Source organism: Panthera uncia, chromosome D1 (assembly GCF_023721935.1).
Source record: "Panthera uncia isolate 11264 chromosome D1, Puncia_PCG_1.0, whole genome shotgun sequence".
Taxonomy (NCBI): domain Eukaryota; kingdom Metazoa; phylum Chordata; class Mammalia; order Carnivora; family Felidae; genus Panthera; species Panthera uncia.
In genome coordinates this window covers 5,825,779-5,841,853 of record NC_064808.1, presented here as the reverse complement: position 1 = coordinate 5,841,853, position 16,075 = coordinate 5,825,779, and the positions used below count along the sequence as shown (strand labels likewise).

Below are 16,075 nucleotides of genomic sequence, written 5' to 3'. Positions count from 1 at the left end.
GGCTCCAGGAAACGGCGCGCTCGCCGCTCAGCGCTCCAGCGACCCGACGCGCCCCGGACAACCCGCCGACTCAGCCGGACCACCCGGCGGGCCCCAGCGGCCTCCCCGGGGAGATCGGCCCCGGGTCCGAGCCTCGGACATCTCCGACGGACGGGACGGGCGGCTCGGATAGCAGCCCCGGAGGCCATGGGGACCCAGGGCCGGCCAGCGGTCTCGGGCCAGCGGGAGCCCAGAGTCTGAGGATCCGGCGGCGGGGGCGGCGGGGGCCATGACCTCGGTGTGGAAGCGCCTGCAGCGCGTGGGCAAGCGGGCCGCCAAGTTCCAGTTTGTGGCCTGTTACCACGAGCTGGTGGTGGAGTGCACCAAGAAATGGTGAGTGACAGGGAGGCCTGGGGGACTCCGCGGGCTGGCCGGGACCCTGTGGCGGTGGCGTTGAAGCCTGAGAGAACCCTGCCCCCAACCCAGGGGCCAAACAGGCGCCTTGCCCCACCTTGGGCCCTGGCGTCCCAGACAGAGATTCAAAAGTGCCTCTGCAGTTTGTGGGGCCCCTAGACTTGGTGGTGTGGGTAGCTGTTGGGGAGTGGAGGTCAGAATTTGCAGGCTTGGGAATCTGTCTGTCTGTGCCCACACCTTCCTCGGCTGCGCTCAGGGCTGGGGGAAAGGAGGCCTCCTGTTTTTTTGACCAGAGGGATGGTTCCGGGTGGCATCGGAAAAGGGAGCAAATTTTGAGGTCTGCGGGTGGCCAGGCCGCGGCAGAAACCTCCATCGACGGGTCCAGCTCAGAACAAGGATGTTGCCCCCTCCCCCTCTGCCCACTTGTTGAGCCAGAGGAACACACACGCACACACGCACACACGCAGGCCTCAGCCAGAGTGGATGCTGGGAGGCTGGATATGTCTCCACAATGTCCTTAAAAGGGGAAACTGAGTACTGAGAGGGATGAGGAGGGAGGCAGGGATTGACTTAAAGGGGCCTGAGGGCCTAGAAGGTTGTGAGTCTGGGAGGAGAGGGCTTAGGGAGGGCGAGGTGGCCCGGTCAGGGGGAGATATGTGAGAGAGCACAGAACCTGGCTCAGACTGCCAAAGGAGCCGGGGGCATCTTGTTCACATGGCTCCCACCCGCAGCTGCCCGGACCCCTGCGTCACACCCTAAATATACGTGCTCACTGGTGTCGGCTTCCCTTGGCTGGATTAGGGCGCAGCTGTGGGGGCCTCGCCCGCCACGCGGGGCTAAATTTAGGCTCCCAAGAGAAAGCTGCTGGGGCAGGAAGGGATCATGGGGTCCAAAGGGAGGGGAGTGAGCAGGAGGCTAGGGTCCCCTGGGCAGCAGCCATATCCGTGGTTTTGACTGGGCCAGCTGGAGGGCCCTTCACTCCATTTGGCGAGGCCCAGAGAAGACAGGGGCTGAGTAGGGTAACACAGCACAGGGCTAGGACTTGAACTCTGGTCTCTGGCTTCTACCTTCTGCCCCAGCATCCAGGATGAGCCCAAGGGGACGCTGGGCATGGTCCCAGAGAGCAGGCCTAGGGTGCGGGCAGTGTCAATGCATCTGAGTCACGGGGGTGGGCAGGGCCTACTGGGCTTCTGAGCTAGGAGCCCAGGCTAGGCAGCTGCCCCTGCCCGGATCTCAGGCTCCCCAGGAGGGCGTGCCTGGCCTGAGTCAGGCTGCCCAGCCAGGCCCCGCCCTCTCTAGGCACCCCTGTCTGCTTCCCCTTTCTGGGAAGGCCCCGTGGTGGCTACTTTTGCTCAGCCATCACCTGCAGTTTGGGGTTGGGGAGAGGAGCTTGGCTGCAGGCTGGCGGGCTCTGCGCTTGGCTTTGTGACCTTGCCTGGCTCCCAACCTCTCTGGGCCTCAGGATTCTCAGGGGTTGACAGGAGAGCCATTTATCCTGGCTCCGCCTACAGAGGGGCAGTGAGGTGGGTGAACCTAAGTGCCCTGGCCTGGGGCCGGGTGCAGGCAAAGAGGGCTCTTGTACTGCCCTCGGCCTGATGGTCCCCTCAACCACCCCCACCCTTGTGGGCAGCACTTGGACTCTCTAACCCAAAAGGACCTTCTCCCCGCACCCATGTGTTATCGCTGTGGGGCTGGGCCCTGCACGGGCAACTCTTGGCTCTTGAAGACAAGAGCCTCTTCACGTCTGTCTTCACGTCTGTCTCTTCACGTCTCTGCCTCTTCTCTGAGTCGGCCCCGGTGTATGCAGTTGGTTTGGATGTCACCTTCTGGAAGTCTTTCTTGATGCCCCTTGTGGGAGTCAGGGGCCCTGCAGAGCTAGAGTCCAGGGCTCTGGGTTTGAGAGGTGGGGGCATGGCTGGCTCTCAGGGCCTCTGAGCCCAGCGAAGGGCTGGACGTGGAAGGCCCTGGGTGGTTGTCTGATGACAAACTGACCCTGTGTGTCTCTGATCACCTCCCACCCTCTGCCCCTCGCTCTGATCCCGAGCCCCCACCCCCCCTGCTCCGTCCCCAACCTCGGACCCTTGCACTTGCCATCCCTTCTTGAACCCTCCTTCTCCAGAGCCTCACGAGCTTGTCCCTCCCCCACCCATGCCTTGCTCAGACACCCCAAGTTCAAGGAGACCCCAGTGGCTCTCTCCCATCTCCCTGAAGCCAGCTTGTTCACTTATTTTCTTTCTTGATTGGCACCCCACCCCTGCCTCTGTTGTCCTCAGCCCCCGAGAGGGTCTCATTTCTTCTGTGCTCTGCTCTGCCCCTAAACTGGGCTGGGCTCACAGTGCACACTCCCCACATATTTGTGAGTGATTGGGTTTGTTTTACTCCAAGTCTGTCTCTCCCTGTGTCTCTAAGTCTGTGTGTCTCTTGCCGGGTCCTCGCTGTGTTTATGTGTATCTCCCTGTCTCTGTGTGTGCCTGTCTCTCTATATGTCTCTGTCTCTCTGGCTGCCTGTCTTCATAATCCCTGTCGACCCACACACATCTGGGCCTTTGCCCTTCTGCCCTGGGCCTCACCCTGCCTCAAGCAGCTCCACCCTGCTCCTGGTGGCTCCAGATAATGGGCTGTCCAGTCCCTCTCCCGGGCGAGGAGGGTGTGGGCAGAAGGAAGACCCCGGGGGAGATGGAGAGGCTGGGCGAGTGGGCCCGACTGAGTAGCCCCCTCTCTCCCCACCCCTAGGCAACCGGATAAGCTGGTGGTGGTGTGGACCCGGCGGAACAGACGCATCTGCTCCAAGGTGGGGGAGGTTGTCAGCTGGGGGGTCCAGGTTGGGGGTGAGGCCAACAGTGGGTGCGGGGTAAGTGGGTGAGGACTGATGGGAGAGTGGAGTCAGCTTCGGGTTTGGACCAGAATCCGCAGAAAGGGGGCTCGTGGGTGGCTCAGTTGGTTGAAACTCCGACTTGGGCTCAGGTCACCATCTCGTGCTTCACGAGTTGGAGCCCCGCGTTGGGCTTGCTGCTGTCATCTTGAGGCTGCTTCGGATCCTCTGTCCCCCTCTCTCTGTGCCCCTCCCCTGCTCGTGCTCTCTCTCTCTCTAAAAACTAAATCAACGCTCGGGCACCTGGGTGGTTCAGTCGGTTAAGCATCCAACTTCGGCTCAGGTCATGATCTCGTGGTTCGGGGGTCCGAGCCCCGCATTGGGCTCCGTGCTGACAGCTCAGAGCCTGGAGCCTCCTTCGGATTCTGTGTCCCCCTTCTCTCTCTGCCCTCCCTTGCTTGTGCTCTCTCTCTCAAAACTAAATAAACATTTAAAAAAACACACAAAAGAATCCACAGAATGGAGAGAAAGATGAGGTCAAGTTTGGGGATAAGGACAGGGGACAAGGGGAGACTTAAGAGTCAGGGGAGGCTTCAGACTGCTCATTGCAGGCCCACAGCTGGCAGCCAGGCATCCAGAACCCATACCGGGGCACCGTGGTGTGGATGGTGCCAGAGAATGTGGACATCTCTGTGACCCTATACAGGGTGAGTCTCTAACCTTCCTGCGTAGGTGGGAATGGGAGGGGGCGATTACAACCCAGGCAGCCACGAGGAATCCCAGTGTGTTATCCATCCAAATCAGAACGCAGGGGTGAGGCCAAGAAGCAAGACGGGGGTGGGGGTAGCCTGCTCAGTGTGGGCGGCCCAGGAGGTCTCTCTGGAGCGGGTGGCATGCACACATAGCTGCCAGAAGCAGCGTGAGAGACGGCTGGCCCTTCTCCCCGTACCGCCCTCACCCCAGCAGCCCCCGTACTCACCAGTTCCCCCTTTTCCCAGGACCCTCACGTGGACCAGTACGAGGCCAAAGAGTGGACGTTTATTATTGAGAATGTGAGTGGCCGGGCAGGCCGGGGCTTGGGCTCTTGGGGCCTCGGGGGCGGCACTGATGCTCCTCCCCCCGGCCCTTCTCCCCGGCCCACAGGAATCCAAGGGGCAGCGGAAGGTGCTGGCCACCGCAGAGGTGGACCTGGCCCGCCATGCGGGGCCCGTGCCTGCCCCAGTCCCCCTGCGGCTGCGGCTGAAGCCCAAGTCGGTGAAGGTGGTACACGCGGAGCTGAGCCTCACTCTCTCGGGGGTTCTGCTGCGCGAGGGCCGTGCCACGTGAGTGCCCATCCTCCTCCCTTGGCCTTAGTCTGTAATCTCTGTCCCCAGCCCCGACCCCTGACCTCTGACCCCACCCCCACCCCCAGGGACGATGATATGCAGAGTCTTGCGAGCCTCATGAGCGTGAAGCCTAGTGACGTGGGCAACCTGGACGACTTCGCTGAGAGTGACGAGGAGGAGGCCAATGGTCCAGGTGCCCCTGAGGCACGGGCTCGTGTCCCCCAGCCAGGTGGGCTCACGGCCTACCATGGACTGAGATCTCCAAGACCTAGGGAGGGTGGGGGATAAGCCCGCCCATAAGCCCCTCGCTGTGCCGGGCCAGGGCCTGCCTTGAGCACGCCCAGTGAGGGGGCTCACTACGGCCCGGGCAGCCCCAACCTGGCCCGGCAGCCCTGACTGTCCAAACTTGGCTCCTGGTCCTGCGGCGGCCTGGGTTCTTGGCTGAGTCCTGCAGGATGGGTTCCCAGAGCCGCTGGCCCTCTCATCAGCCCTGAGCGGGTACCTGCCCGGAGACGGCAGGGCCAAACGCGCAGAGGGGAGTCTGATCTCCCCAGCCCTCGCCACCCACCCTGGCCCTCCTCACTGGCTTCCTCATCCCTCTCTTTTGCTTGTTAAGGCTTTGTTTCTGTCTGTCCTTGTGGTTCTCTCTCTCTCTTTCTCTGCATCCGAGGGCCTGTCTCTTCTCGCAGGCCGGGGCGGTGCCCTGAGGCTGGGGCGTTTCCCAGGTAGGCCCAGGACTCTGGTTAGGGGGAGGGGGTCAGACCTGCAGGGCCCTCCCCTGGGCTGACCTGCCCCCCCCCCCCACACCATCCCCACCCCAGATCCCCCTCGGGAGCTGAAGACACTTTGTGAGGAGGAGGAGGAGGGCCGGGCCCAGCACCAGCAGGCAGGTGAGGCCCAGGCTCAGGTTGGGACCGGGGAGGGAATGGACCTCCAGCCTCAGGGCCCAGGCCTCAGCACCCCTCCCTTCCTTCCTCCCCAGCTGCCACCCCCTCTAGTGTGGAGGATACCAGCCCGGCCCCTGTGAGTGCCCCTGCGCCCCCAGCCAGGACCTCCCAGGGCCAGGGGTCTGAAAGAGCTACTGTAGCAGGGGGCCAGGTGGGCCTCAAGGCCCCAAGGCCCCCGGGAACCCCACCAGAGAAGAGGTGAGCTTTGGCACGAGCCCTGTCCCCTGCCCACTGTTAGAAAGCTGCACTCCTACCAGCGTGCCTTTCCAGGGCCCTAGGAACCTGAAGGGCGGGGATGGGGCTAAAAATGCTCTCTCCTGCTCTCTCCTCAGGTCTTCAAGACAGCCAGGCCAGGAGGTGGCCCCCACCCCAGCCCCTCGGCTCCGGAAAGGCTCTGATGCCCCCTGGCCCCTAGTCCCCCAAGGGGAAGATGAGGCTCCCAAAGCCTCAGGGGATCCCCCGGCAGGAGTGCGTTCTTCTGGGCAGACCCAGGCCCAGGAAAGCCCGCAGGAAGGGACAGAGGCTCAGGGAGCCAGGCTGGCCCCAGGCATTGAGGGTGGAGGCTCCAGAGACTCTTTGGGGGGGCAGAAACCTAAGGTTAAGGGGAGGAGCGCTGGGGATAGGCAGGGGGCTGGGGGGACGGACACTGAGCAGGAGTCAGGAGTCAGAGAGGTGAACACTAAGAGGTCAGATGTCAGAGCCGGGGAGCCTGAAGAGAGTTTAGAAGGGAGTCAAGTGGATGCTGAGCAGATGTCAAAGGTGAGACATGTGGACACTGAGGGACCAGAGGCTGTAGGGGTGATGTCTGAGGCAAGATTCAAGGGGACTCCCGAGGCTCCTCCAAGGGGCTCTCAGGGGAAGACAGGGGTCAGGACCAGGGATGAGGCTCCCACAGTCCTGAGCCCACCCCCAGCGGACCCTGCAGGGCACACCAGGCATCTCGGTGACCTCAGTGGGGCTAGGGCTGCTGCAGGCCAGGAGAGAGAGGGTGCAGAGGTGAGAGGCAGAGCCCCTGGTGTTGGGGGAACAGGCCTGGAGCAGGGTCCCTCTGTTGGAGCAGCAATCACCAGGCCCCAGGTGAGCGGGTACCAGGGAGCCCCGCCAGCAACTGACCAGGGGGTGATGTCTAGGGATCTGGGGGTCTGGGAGGCAGAGACTCGGGATTCAAGGGTCCTGGGAACAGAGATGGGGGTGGCAGAGTCAGAGGTACTGGGGACCCAGGAGACCCAAGTGGAGGGATCAGGGTTCCCAGAGATAGAGATGGGGACAGCAGAAGCCAAGGCGTTGGGGGCCCAGGAGACACAGATCGTGAGATCAGGGGTCCTAGAGTCAGAGGCTGCTGGGGTGGCAGAGTCTGAGGAACTGGGAGCCCAGAAAACAGAGGCTGAGGGTTCAGGGTTTCTGGGGACAAAGACTAGGATGGCAGAGACGGAGATATTGGGGACCCAGGAGATAGCTGGTGGTTCAGGGATACTGAGGATAGAAGCTGAGATAGCAGAACGTGAAATACTGGGGGCCCAGGAGACAGAGGTGGGAGGTTCCAGGATGCCAGAGATAGAAGCTGGGACGGCAGAGGCTGAGATATTGGAAACCCAAGAAGCTGAGGTGGGGGGTTCAGGGATAAAATCTGAGACAGCAGGGACCCGGGAAACAGAGGTAGGGGGCTCAGGGATCCCAGGGTTTGAGACTGAGACAGCAGCAGCTGAGATACCGGGGACCCAGGAGATAGAAGCTGGGGGTTCGGGGGTTCCCAGGATAGAAAATCAGATAGCAGGCGCCCTGGAGACAGAGGTGGGGGATTCAAGGGTTTCAGGGCCAGGAGTTGGAAGGGCAGAGGCTGAGGGACTGGGGACTCAACAGACAGAAACGACAGTTTTAGAGGCTGAGAAGGACAAGGCTAAGACTTTGGGGGTCCAGGAGGCAGAGACTGGGCTCTGGGAGACTCTCCAATATGAAGCTTTGCAGGATTCCATCACTAAGCGTGGAGTTTTAGGGCCCCAGGGAGCAGAGGCAGAGACCACAGTTTTGAGGGCCCAGGAGGTAGAAGCTGAGGTGCTGGGAGTTTCAGAGGCCAAGTCTGGGGCTTGGGGGGCCCAGGAAGCAGAGACGGAGATTTTAGGGCCTCCAGAGAACGAATCTGGTATTTTTGAGGCCCAGGAAGCAGAGGCCGGGTTCTCAGGGACTGAGCAGGGACAAGAAGCTGAGGGAAACCTCCCGGAGGCCAGCCTGATTGAGGTGCAGGTGGCCAGCGGGGCAGGGGCTGGGGTGCCCAAGCCCTCGGGGGCCTCTTCCCCAGAGGAGCCTGAAGAGGACGGGAGGCTGCCAGGCAGCCAGGTAGGGATGGGGGCCGCCGAGGGCCCAGTCCGCTGCTTTCCACTAACCCTGGGCTGAGCTAACGGCGGCTCTGCATGGACCCACCTGGTCGACTGGGGTGCGGTGGGATAGGGGCTCGGCTTCAAGGAGCCCCCCTCACCCTCTCCTCTCTCAGGATGCCCTGGCTCCCCCATCTGTCTTCCCTGGGCTGCATGGACCCAGACACCCCTAAGCTGATTTTCTGGGCTGACCTTGAGGTGTGGCTGCTGGTGACCTCTGATCTTGCCTGGGGGCCACTGACCTTTTAGGTGACCTCGGTAGATAACCACAGAGCTGGAAACCCTTTGCCTAGTCCCAAGGCTCTGGCCAGTGGTCTCTGGTGACCCCTGCAAACCCAGAGCCAGGGCTGTTTTGTGCCCAGGGGTCAGAGGGTACAGGTCCTCCGTTCACATTCCCTGAGCCCATCCCTGTGTCCCTAGGCACCACGTGCTCTGGTCAGCTCCAGTCAATCCCTGCTGGAGTGGTGCCAGGAAGTCACCGCTGGCTACCGTGGTGTCCGAGTCACCAACTTCACTACATCTTGGCGCAACGGCTTGGCCTTCTGTGCCATCCTGCACCGTTTCTACCCAGACAAGATGTGAGCTGCCAGAGGGGGTGGGAATGAATGAGGGAGCCTGCTGGGAGGGCGGTGTGATTTCAGCCTCTGACCGGCCCTCTCTCTGCAGCGACTATGCCTCCCTGGACCCACTCAACATCAAGCAGAACAACAAGCAGGTGAGATGGAGAGGGAGCGACGCCTGGGGGGAAAGGGTCCAGAGCCAGGCCGTAGATCCAACATTTAGGGTCCGTCTGTCCTTAGGAGAGGAACCTACGGGCTGCAGGGCCCCAGCAAGTGGGTTTGGGAAGTTCTGTCACTTTTGTACCCTCTTGGTCTTTAAACTGTTCGTTTTTCTTAGTTTTGTTTTGTTTTAAAGCCTATTTCCCCCAGATGGTTTTTCCAAAACCGCCCTTTGGTGTGCAGTTGCTGGGTGACGCGGGGGCGGGCCCTGTTGCTAGATTTCCCCCAATAGAAGGGTGAAGGCCTTGCTAGGCAAAACCCCGGCGTGCCAGTCGCGGGGATTCCTTCGGCGGTCCTGGGCGGGGCCGCAGCGTCGCTGGGTAACACCCGCCGCCGCCGCTGATCCCCAGCGCGCCGTTCCTAGGCCTTCGATGGCTTCGCGGCTCTGGGCGTGTCGCGGCTGCTGGAGCCGGCGGACATGGTGCTGCTGTCGGTGCCCGACAAGCTCATCGTCATGACGTACCTGTGCCAGATCCGCGCCTTCTGCACCGGGCAGGAGTTGCAGCTGGTGCAGCTGGAGGGCGGCGGCGGCGCCGGCACGTACCGCGTGGCCAGCGCCCAGCCGAGCCCGCCCGACGGCCTGGACGCCGGGGGCCTGGCGCAGCGGCTGCGCGAGCACCGGGCCGAGGCGCCGGAGGAGCCCAAGGGGCCCAAGGGGCCCAAGGAGCCCGAGAACCGCGCGGACGGGGCGGCTCCCGAGGCGGCCTCCAAGGACCGCGGTGCGGAGGCCGCCCCGGAGGCGCGCTCCGCGGAAGCCTCTGCCGACGGTCCCGGAGCCCGGGCGTCCGCGCCCCCGGCCGAGGGGCTGGTGAACGGGGCGGGGGCGCCGGGCGCCGGGGGCGGCGTGAGGCTGCGGCGGCCGTCGGTCAACGGGGAGGCCGGGCCGGTGCCCCCGCCCCGCGCGCACGGCTCCTTCTCCCACGTGCGCGACGCCGACCTGCTGAAGAAGAGGCGCTCGCGGCTGCGGAACAGCAACTCCTTCTCGGTGGACGACCCGGACGCGGGGGCCGCCGGGGCCGCGGCTGCGGTGAGTGCCCTCCTGTGGCGCGGGGTCGAGGGTGGCCGGGCAGAGAGGGATGGGTCCTGAGGGGCCCCAAGGGCAGAGACGGCGCAGGGGCGGCGGCTTCAGGGCAGCAGGACTCGGCTGGGCGCGGCGAGGCGCTTTCTGAGTGCGGGGGCCGTGGTGTCCGGGAAGAGTCCCCCGGCGACGGAGTGGGCTCCCGTTCAGGGGACACGTGCAGGCCGAGGCCCCCCAGGCCCAGAGCGGCCGCCTGGGCGGGGTCTCCACCTTTGCTCCCAGCTTGGAATCTATGCTAATGGTTCTTAATGCCTGACATCCAGGTAGTGGAATCACGGGCTGTAGCAGGAAGTTCCTAGGAGGCTCCATGGTTGTCAGCACTCAGCACGCTGCTCTTTAGGGACTGTGAAGTGGGTGGGGGCGTTTCTTTCCCTGCGGTTGGCCCTGGGTCGCTCAGCAGCCACCATTGCCCTATAAGCCGGGCAGGGCTTCTGTCCTCAGCGGGGCCAGCCAGGGCCTCCCTGTTCCAAGTATCTCCGATTCGGATCTTTAACTCCAGATCCTGGAGACCCATTCTTCTCTGATAATGGGAGGTTGAAGCTGGGAGACCCTGCCTGGTGCCCCCTCCACCCCACTCCCCCAGCCCCTGCATTTCTCAGGTTCGGGTCTCCCAGGGTATCATATGGTCATTGCACTGAAGGGGAGGTGGTCCCAGAGAAGGCAGGGATTTGCTCAAGGACAAGTGCCACTGAAGTGGCTTCCCAGCTGGGGTTCCTTCCACCCCCTGCACCCATCCTGCCCGCAACAGCAGGGGCAGCCCTGTCAGGCCACTGCAAGCCTTCAGCTGCCCAGGGATGACGTTCCAAAGAAAGGAGGGAATAAACCGGGAAAGGCTTTCTGGAAGAAGCAGCCATGTGAGCTAGGCTGATAAGATGGGAAGAGATGGTTCTCAAATGGGGGGGACCTGCTTAAGTGAAAGTGTGCTCTTAGCAGGAAAGCTCAGGTCTCCTTTAGGGATCTGCCAGTCATCTCCCACGAGGTCCGCAGGTAGCGATAAGGCTGGTTTGGAGAGCGGGAGCCTTGAGCGGGTCAGAGGCACAGCATTGTGAATGAGAGACAGAGAGGGCACCAGAGGCACCCCTAGGAGATGTGATACGCAAGGGCCAGAGGGACACAGTCACCCCTGGCCTGTCTGTTGTCCTCTGGCCACAGCCTCATTAATATATGTCACTGGCTCCTTAAATCTTAGAGGGGAGGCTCTGTCCTACACCCTTCTCTGCCCAAGTCCCAGCAGCTGGTCCTTCTGAGCCAGGCCCCTCCCGAGCCCTTGTCCCACAGGAGATCTGTGACCCACGGGGCTGGAGGGGACCCCTCCTTATTGGCTGTTCCCATCCCCCATGCCCTATGCATGCAGTAGGAGGAGGTCAGGCCTGTCCCTGCCCTTGGGAGCTCCCAAAATCCTGGATGGGACGAAGTCAGGCACCTTGAAGCTGGGGTGGGGCCGAAGCAACGCCAAGAGGAGGGCAGGGTGCCTCTGGTGCGGCCCAGCAAGGCTTCCTGGAGGAGGGGCCATGCGTGAGGGTATAGAAAGGGGAATTGGGGTCAGACGGGAGGAAGCGTTGGAATTCCCATCGGGGCTGAGTGAGTAAGCTCAGTGGCTGCTGAGGTTGGGGTTTCTCCTCCACTCTTCTGCCTCTGCCTGCTCTGTGGGCGGAGTGCACGCCGCGTGCCAGGCCCTGCCCCCATGACCCCTTATTAGCTCCCAACTGACTTCTCCCAACGTCCCTTCCGGGGAGGAATGATTACCCCATTTGCAGGTGGGAACATTGAGGTTCAGGGAGAAAGTTGAGAACACCCGTGAAGCCGGAACTATGAAACGGTGCCCTCTACTAGGCTCAGCACTACTGGCTGGCTGGCTGCGGGACTCTGGGCGAGCCACGTAACCTTTCTGTCCTCTTTCCCTGAGGAGAAGCAGCAAATGCCTAAGTCCTTCACGGAGTGGCCTTGAGATACTACTTCAGGGTGCCGTCAAGAAAGGGGAACTGTGTTCTTCCCCAGATGCCTTTCTGGAACCCTGCCACCCCCAGTTTCCACAGGGTTCGGATTTCTCTCACATAAAGACAAACAGAAGCCCAGGGAGTATGACTGGCCCAGAGGCAAACAGCCAGTGGGTGGCCCAGCTTGGGAACACATCTTTGGATTAGACAGCCCTGGGTCCTCGGCCAGACCTATATGAGCTTCATCTCTGACCTTTGGTGTCCTGTTGTGTGAAGTGGTGAGGTTATGACCCCTGAATCACAGAGCTGTTGGGGGGACTGGTGGAGTCATGTGCACCGTGTCCAACGCATCAATGTCTAGTCAACAGCGCTAATTGGTGGGCCCTGAGTGCATTCTCTGGGCCCCATCCTGTCTGCAGGGGCTGCCTCTGGGCAGGGAGACACAGATAACCAGCAGCTATGATGGGGGTGCAAGCAGGGATGGGGGAGGCCTGGGAGGCCATGGAGGGGGGCACTCTCCGGGCTTCAGGAGGGGTGAAGTTCGGGAAGAGAGACAGAAAGCTGTGTGGGAGCCCGAAGGGGCCTCATGAAAGTGGAGCCGAGCCAGGTCATGAAGGTTGCTGATGTCAGGTTTCTCCAGATAGAGGCCAGTCCAGGCTGAGGAAGCAATTTGGGGAAGTGAAAGTCCATTGCTATGGCCAACAGCTGGTGTCTGGGTGGGGTCTGGGGTAGTAGGAGTTGAGGCTGGAGCTGCCAACAGGCCTTGGCGACGAGATTGGGCGCTGAGAGGGGTCGGGGGGCTGGGGGAGTGACACCATCCGGTGAAGGTTTTAGGAAGACCCCTCAGTTGTGACTTGAGGATAGAGTCAGCAGGCAGGGATGGGTAGTGGCCACTGACACAGGCCAGAGAGGATGGCATCTGACCGCCATCTGTCCGGGGACGCTTCTCAGAGAAGCGCAGGATGGAGTGGACAGTGGGGTAGTTCAACCTTCTCCCCACCCTGTGACCTAGAAGGGTGGCCCGAGCAGGAGCCATCAAAGGGGCCAGGCTGTCTGCTGACCTGAGCCCCCGGAGCTGACCCCCCACCCACCCAGCAAGTCGCCAGGGGTAGGGCACATTAAGGGCCAGCCCTGCCTTTGGAGACTGAAATTGGTAGGCCCAGCCCACCTGACCTGTTCTGAGTGTTCTATGAAGAGCACAGCAGTCTGGGCGTGGGAGTTGATAAGGTGGGAGGGTGCCCCCTTTTGGCCAGGATATGGAGGTGCTGGCCCAAGGTGGCCTGGGTCTGGAGATGAGGTGCATGCATCAAGGGAGCTCAGTGTCACCGCGTGGGCCCCTGGCCATGATGGAGACTCAAGCACTAGGTGATGGGAGTCGGAGGTGGCCTGAGGGAGCTCCAAGCAGGAAGGAGTGAGGGAGAAGGAGAGGCCCCAGCCAGGCCCCTCACAGCCTTTCACCCCTGACTCTCACAAAAGCCTTGTAAACCCAGCCCAGGGAACAAGGACTGTGAGGCTCCCAGAGTGGGAGTGGACTGGCCCAGGATCACAGGGCCAGGCAGGGTGAAGGCCATGGCCTTCCCTTGGGGAGGCACTTTCCCTGGAGGGGACGGAGGGTGGAGTTCTGTGCATGCAGGACTGGAGAAGCAGCTGGGGTGGGCAGGGCCTGGAACTGAGGGCCTCTCCTCCCCTGCGTGTGCATGAGGCTCTGGCTGGCCCTAGGGCGGGGCTGTCGGGGAGCCCTGCAAGCCCTCACCGGCCCCTTTCTCCACAGGAAGGCCTGGGCCCTGACCCCAGCCCTGCCCCTGGCCCATCTACAACCACAGCCCCACAGCAGCCCCCTGGTGAGTAGTTGTGAGGGAGTAGTGACCCAGCTCAGTTCAGGCTGTTCACAGATCCTGAGCTGGGGACGCCCTGGGGGCAGCCGTCAGATGGAGGTGCCTTAGCCCGGTCTCTGTCTGCAGGTGGGAGTTCCCCACCGGAGGAGCCGCCCCCAAGTCCAGAGGCTGGGCTGGTAAGGAGGGCTGAGGAGGGAGGAGCTGGTGGGTGGCACTTCCCAGGCAGAGCCTGGACTGAGCCCCCCCCGCCCCCCCCCCCTTTTCTGCAGCAACGGTTCCAGGACACAAGTCAGTACGTGTGCGCAGAGCTGCAGGCCCTGGAACAGGAGCAGAGACAGATAGATGGGCGGGCAGCGGAGGTGGAGACACAGCTGAGGAGCCTTATGGAGTCAGGTGGGGCAGACATCTGGAGTCCACTCCCCAACACATGCCACCAGATCTGCCCAGCCCTGCAGCCCTTCCTGATCTGGGGAGGAGTTGGGAGGAGGCAAGGCTGGGGTCTCTGTCCCCATTTACAGCGGGACAAGGGAAGCAGCTTGCCGGAGGCACCAGGCTCCGGCTTCTGGGATGCCGTAAGGAAGCGAGCCCCAATCCCCAGCCGCCCTACTCTTGCCACCTGGGTTGACGGCAGGCCTGGTGACTGTCCTGGCCGGGTTCAGGTGCCAACAGGTTGCAGGAGGAGGTGCTGATCCAGGAGTGGTTCACATTGGTCAACAAGAAGAATGCTCTCATCCGCAGGCAGGACCAGCTGCAGCTGCTGTGAGTGAGCCCCTCCCACTCCAGGCCCCGCCCCCAGCCCGCCCCGGGGCCGTGCAGGACAGAGGGGAATCTTGGCCACTTTGGCTAGAGCTATTCACTACTTTCTTCTTTCTGCAAAGGTCTTTTTGGAAAATTGCTCAGTCGCCTTATTTTCTTCTTCTCAAAAGTCCTGTATGAATTGTACACCTCTTTTATTGGTACTGTTTTTATGAATCAGAAAACTAAGGCCCAGAGAAAAACGTGGTACAGGCAAGTCAGGGCTGAGTGCCTGTTCCTTTGACCCTATTCCTTTCCAATAAGAAAAACTGAGGCCCACCGAGATCTGAGCTGGTTATTCATTTTTCAGAATAATTTTAGCGTCTCATACTTGCTGCTGATGAATAATGTTCATCCAAATGATCCTGCAAGGTTGTTTCCTAATTAAAAAAAAAAAAGGGAGGGGTGCCTGGGTGGCTCAGTCAGTTAAGTGTCCGACTTTGGCCCAGGTCATGATCTCGCGGTTCGTGAGTTCGAGCCCCGCGTCAGGCTCTGGGCTGATGGCTCGGAGCCTGGAGCCTGCTTCGGATTCTGTGTCTCCCCCTCTCTCTGCCCCTCTCCCACTCATGCTCTGTCTCTCTCAAAAATAAATACATATTTAAAAATTAAAAAATAAAAAGCAGTGGGGATGGGAGGAGACACTATTAAGCATCCAGCATTAGGAGAACAGTTGGAAGGAAGATGATCTGGGGCAGGGACGGGGGTATAGCGCTTTCCTCAGCCCAGCCCTCCACACGAACTGGTAATGAGGTGGGATGGGAGGCCAGGGAGTAGTCAGAGCCCCGGACCCCTTCCTCTCCTGTTCCCCTTTTCCTGACCCACCCCGCACCCTCCACCCCAGTATCGAGGAGCAAGACCTGGAGCGGAGGTTCGAGCTGCTGAGCCGGGAGCTACGGGCGATGCTAGCCATCGAAGGTGGGAGATGGGGCCCGGAGAGGGTGAGAGCCAGTACAGAGCAGGGACGGGCGCCTCCTGACCCTCGGCCTCCTCTGCCCTCAGACTGGCTGAAAACGGCCGCGCAGCAACGCCGAGAGCAGCTTCTGCTGGAGGAGCTGGTGTCGCTGGTGAACCAGCGGGATGAGTTGGTCCGGGACCTGGACCACAAAGAGCGGATGTGAGTGGGGTGGGGACCGCGCTGGGAGGGGGGGGGGCGTCTAGGGGCGGACTCCCGAGGAGGGCTCGCTCTGGCCAGGGGGGCAGACTAGGGTTGGGGCCCCGACTCTGACTTCAAGCCGCTTCCTCCCAGCGCCCTGGAGGAGGACGAGCGCCTGGAACGCGGCCTGGAGCAGCGGCGCCGCAAGCTGAGCCGGCAGCTGAGCCGGCGCGAGCGCTGTTCGCTGAGCTGAGGCCTCAACCACTCGGACCAGGCTTTCTCGCTGCCGCGCCGGGTCGCCGCCCCGGACTAGCGCTGCGAAGGACCCGGGCCGCACGGACGCGGCGCGCCGCCCGTAGGGGCCGCCGTCGCCCCCGTGTGGGGGGAAGAAGGGCGGCCTCTGGGGGCCCGACAGACAGGAGCGGCTGGACGGCCGTGCCGTCCGGGCCGTATTTATTTGTCCGTGTGAGTGTGTGTGCGTGTGTTCGCGGGGCCTGGGGGTCCCAGGAGCACCCCTACAGAACCCCTCCCCGATGGCAGCGGGGGGACAGGGATGGCCGGTGAACCGCTGCGCCCCCGCCCTCCCCCCTTTCCTGATCTTCGCGAGCAATAAAGTTGGACGAGGCCACACCAGGCCTGCCTTTCTCAGCCCTGGGGCTTTCAATAGACGGAAGGGGGCGGGGCTAGGCCGATAAGGCTGTCTGCGATC

At 62.2% G+C, this 16,075-nt stretch overlaps 1 protein-coding gene across 4 annotated transcripts; it reads left to right on the top strand.

Annotated features, from left to right (window-relative positions):
- EHBP1L1 (EH domain binding protein 1 like 1) lies at positions 1–16,014 on the top strand. Of its 4 annotated transcripts, none has more exons than XM_049616251.1 (18): positions 1–372; positions 3,127–3,184; positions 3,817–3,912; positions 4,204–4,257; positions 4,349–4,527; positions 4,617–4,759; positions 5,352–5,420; positions 5,513–5,675; positions 5,810–7,811; positions 8,270–8,427; positions 8,516–8,564; positions 8,993–9,655; positions 13,415–13,484; positions 13,605–13,871; positions 14,138–14,237; positions 15,115–15,188; positions 15,273–15,387; positions 15,520–16,014. In XM_049616251.1, exons 1-18 carry the CDS (start codon positions 269–271, stop codon positions 15,617–15,619), a joined length of 4,464 nt encoding a protein of 1,487 aa, XP_049472208.1. In that variant the 5' UTR covers positions 1–268; the 3' UTR covers positions 15,620–16,014. The 4 variants fall into 4 exon arrangements, with proteins under 4 accessions (XP_049472208.1, XP_049472216.1, XP_049472225.1 ...); XM_049616259.1 differs by having other exon boundaries at positions 2–372; positions 5,810–6,554; XM_049616268.1 differs by having other exon boundaries at positions 3–372; positions 5,810–5,834.
- The last annotated feature ends 61 nt before the right edge of the window (positions 16,015–16,075 follow it).